Here is a 3,797-nt window from a genome sequence, read left to right as displayed (position 1 = left end):
TATATTGGTAACATCATTGTAACATTTTTTGGTGCCTCCTGTGAGGAACATATGTATATATTGTTTTTGTTTCATTTTGGTGAACATGGCGGAATTGAACTGGCGCTCAGCGGCCGTCAATGCAATCAAGCGCATACATGCGCGGGTGTGTGAAGCCAGCTGCGAAACCCACGACGTATTTCAACTGGAGCACGAGCTTAAATCACTGGAAACACACTTTCAGCGATTCACTCTTAATCACGATCATCTTGTAGGCCAGGCTACCAAGGATGAGGTTGCACCGCATGACGCCTTATGGGAAGCAATTGAGGCGTTATATGACGACGCTTGCTGTCGCCTCAATCGTCTGATAGCAAGCACAAAGTCGGTTCCGGCTGCGGCCTCAACCGACCACGTGCTCAACACTCATAGCGCTCTGTTGGATGGGCGTTCTGTCGACCTGAAAATTGACCCGCTGGTGATTCCGGTATTCGATGGGAGGATGTGTAATTGGCTTGCGTTTAAGGACGCATTTGAGACTCTCGTACACAAGTCCTCCTATCCAGAAGCGTTCAAATTAGGGAAGCTTCGGCAATCTGTCAATTCAAAGGAGGTCCCGCTCATAGGTGGTGTTTATTCGGGTGGCTACGAGGAGGTTTGGCGCGCGTTAAAGGACCGTTATGATAACAAAAAGCAACTCGCAGAAATCCATGTGACGCGGTTCCTTAACTTAAAATTGTCGACAGAAGAATCGGCCAAGTCTTTGCTTGCCATTGTGGACACGGTTCACGAGTCGCTACGCGCGTTGCGGGTTATGGAGGTGCCTGTCGATAAATGGGATGCATTGGCAGTTCCCATCGTTACCTCCAAGCTACCTACTATCACGAAACGCGAGTGGTCTATGCGTTGTTCTTCACATGAGATACCGCTGTTGGAGGATTTGCTGAAATTTCTAGAAAAAAGAGCACATAGCCTATGCCAGGAAACATCCATTGAGTCGGTGCGATTGCCGCGAACAGTAAAATCTAACGTGGTTTCCACGGTGGATGGGAAGTGTGCCCATTGCCATGGCATTCATCGTATCACGAGATGTCCCACCCTTGCAGCAATGTCGCCCGGGGCACGTTTTGAGGCGGTTAAGGGATCGAAGCTTTGTTATAATTGCTTAAGGGCTGGACATTCGTCGAAACAATGTTCTTCTGGTGGTTGCCGTAATTGCGGTCGACAGCATAACACGCTGTTTTGTCGCGAGAGCCAAACAGGAGTAGCAGCTTCAGGCTCCCAGTCCAGCTCAAAGGTCATCGAGGCTACCCCGCAAGCTGTCCAGCCTGCTCCAAACTTATGACTAACCTCGCCAATGACAACCTGCGTTGCCCAAGCCAGACCTACGATTCTGTTGGCAACAGCGCGTGCATACATCTATGGGAATGCAGCAGTTCAACGATTGGTTCGAATTTTGTGCGATCCAGGTTCGCAGGTTAGTTTTATTAAAGATCGCTTAGCTAAATCATTGAGATTAAAAATACACAAATGCGAATTGAATGTAGAGGGGATTGGATCGAGTATTAGTACTCGAACTACGGGTAGTGTTATTGTAACCATAAAGTCATTGCATTCAAACTTTGAAACCAAAATCAACGCTTTGGTGATCCCGTCAATCACATCGGACACTCCTGCCGTGCGTTTAGACGTTAACCAGTGGCAACACCTGGCTGGCCTTGATATGGCCGATATATATTTTGGTACACCTGGGGCTATAGACTGTCTCATTGGAGCTGATGCCTGGGGTAGAATCGTGGAGGGTGACATCATCGGTGGCAGACCAGATGAACCTTATGCTCAACGCACTCGCCTTGGTTGGGTAGTTTTTGGTCCAGCGTCAAAAGTTTCGTCGAAGGAGAACTCATCTCTCGTGCTCAGCGCAAAGCTAGTCGAGGATGATTTGGTGCTGGAAGAATTAGTTCACAATTTTTGGAAGCTTCAGGAGGTCCCCGTGTGTGCATCAGACGATGATGATGAATGTGGTCGAATATTTGCAGCCACACACTCCCGTACTAGTGATGGACGTTACATGGTGCAGCTGCCGTTCCGCCGCGATGCACCGAGACTTGGCGAATCATATGCGCACGCCCTTCGCCTATTTCAACGCCTAGAAAGACGTCTCGTTGGTGACTCTGAGCTTAAAGATAATTACACTAAGTTCATGCGTGAGTACGTAAGTCTTGGCCATATGGAACCCGTAAATAACGTAGGTGATCACACCAACGGCTACTACATTCCCCACCACGCTGTAACCAACAAATTTAGAGTGGTGTTCAATGCATCGGCACCAACTAGTACTGGCGTGTCACTAAATGAGTTGCAAATAGTGGGCCCGACCATCCAAGACTCGCTCATCAATATAATTTTACGTTTCCGACGCTATAGGGTGGCCCTAACAGCCGACATTGAGAAAATGTTCCGGCAGGTACTCGTTGCCCCCATACACCGAGACTTCCAACGGATCCTTTGGCGTGAGTCACCCTCGGATGAACTCAAGGTATATCGACTCACAACGGTTACGTATGGTATGGCGTGCAGCCCGTATAATGCCATACGTGCACTCCAACAATGTGCACGCGACAATCACAACGTAATATCGGACCACCGGCAAGCCGCGAAAGCGCGCGATACCATTTTAACGTCATTTTACGTTGACGATTTTTTTGACCAGTTGTGAGAACGCAAACGACGCTAAGGTCTTAGCTCACAATGTTGATGAAATTCTCTCCGCTGGGAAATTTACATTGAGGAAATGGAACTCCAATGATGCTGAGGTAATGGAATACTTGACCGGTAACATTTCTTCCTCCGCAGGTTTAGAAATAAACCCTCCTACGGCTTCCGTTCTTGGATTACGGTGGGATGCTGCCGCTGACCAGTTCGTCTTCCAGGTGGTTCTCAAGCAAGCAGGTCCTACCCCAACTAAACGACGGGTTCTCAGCGAAGTTGCTCAGCTTTTTGATCCCACGGGCTTTTTGGCACCGGTGGTGGTCCAGGGTAAGGTGTTTATACAGCGAATGTGGTCCGCTGGTCTTTCGTGGGATGCACCGTTGTCTGATGATCTTCGCGACGATTGGATAAACTATCGGTCTAAGCTGGAGATACTCAACAAAGTTCGTGTGAATCGATGGTTAGGCATGGCGCCCGGTGTGCAAACGACTTTACACGGCTTCTGCGATGCTAGTTCGCAAGCTTACGCAGCAGTGATTTACACAAGAACTGTAGGCGCAGGCGAAAGAGTACAACTCGCATTGCTGACAGCGCGCACTAAGGTGGCTCCACTTAAGGGATCTACCATACCACGTCTCGAGCTCTCGGCAGCGCTCTTGTTGGCAGAAACACTCCAAGCAGTAAGAAGCGCTTTGGGGTTGATGAACGCCCCCTATTATTTGTGGTCGGATTCGTCGATCGCTCTTTGTTGGATAAAGAAACAGCCAACAACGCTTAAGCCATATGTATCGAATCGAGTACGTCAGATCCAGGAGCTCACTTCGCCCGATCGATGGCATCATATCCGGTCGGCACAGAACCCCGCCGACTGCGCGAGTAGAGGCATATCACCCCTCGAACTGCTGGAGCATCCGCTATGGTGGCAGGGCCCAAGCTGGCTGGAGAAAGACATCCCTGTAAGAAACAAAGCGCTTCCCCTACTTGGGGACGAAGCGAATACAGTAAGTGCCGAAGAGCGCATCATTTCATGCACTGCAGTTATCAGTGCTGCGCGATCTATTGAAACACGACAACGTGATGGTAAGGTCATACTACTCACCGAGCGC

At 49.4% G+C, this 3,797-nt stretch overlaps 2 protein-coding genes across 2 annotated transcripts; both read left to right on the top strand.

Moving 5' to 3' along the window:
- Nucleotides 1-85: 85 nt before the first annotated feature.
- LOC118757148 lies at nucleotides 86-1,324 on the top strand. Its single transcript, XM_036491886.1, has one exon. The coding sequence runs from the start codon at nucleotides 86-88 to the stop codon at nucleotides 1,322-1,324; it is 1,239 nt and encodes a 412-aa protein (XP_036347779.1).
- Nucleotides 1,325-1,336: 12 nt separating this feature from the next.
- LOC118757147 lies at nucleotides 1,337-2,698 on the top strand. The gene has a single exon (XM_036491885.1). The coding sequence runs from the start codon at nucleotides 1,337-1,339 to the stop codon at nucleotides 2,696-2,698; it is 1,362 nt and encodes a 453-aa protein (XP_036347778.1).
- The last annotated feature ends 1,099 nt before the right edge of the window (nucleotides 2,699-3,797 follow it).

The sequence above is a fragment of the Rhagoletis pomonella genome, unplaced genomic scaffold (assembly GCF_013731165.1).
Source record: "Rhagoletis pomonella isolate Grant_MI unplaced genomic scaffold, Rhpom_1.0 Rhpom_scaffold_14833, whole genome shotgun sequence".
Taxonomy (NCBI): Eukaryota; Metazoa; Arthropoda; class Insecta; order Diptera; family Tephritidae; genus Rhagoletis; species Rhagoletis pomonella.
This window is presented reverse-complemented; position numbering and strand designations above follow the sequence as displayed.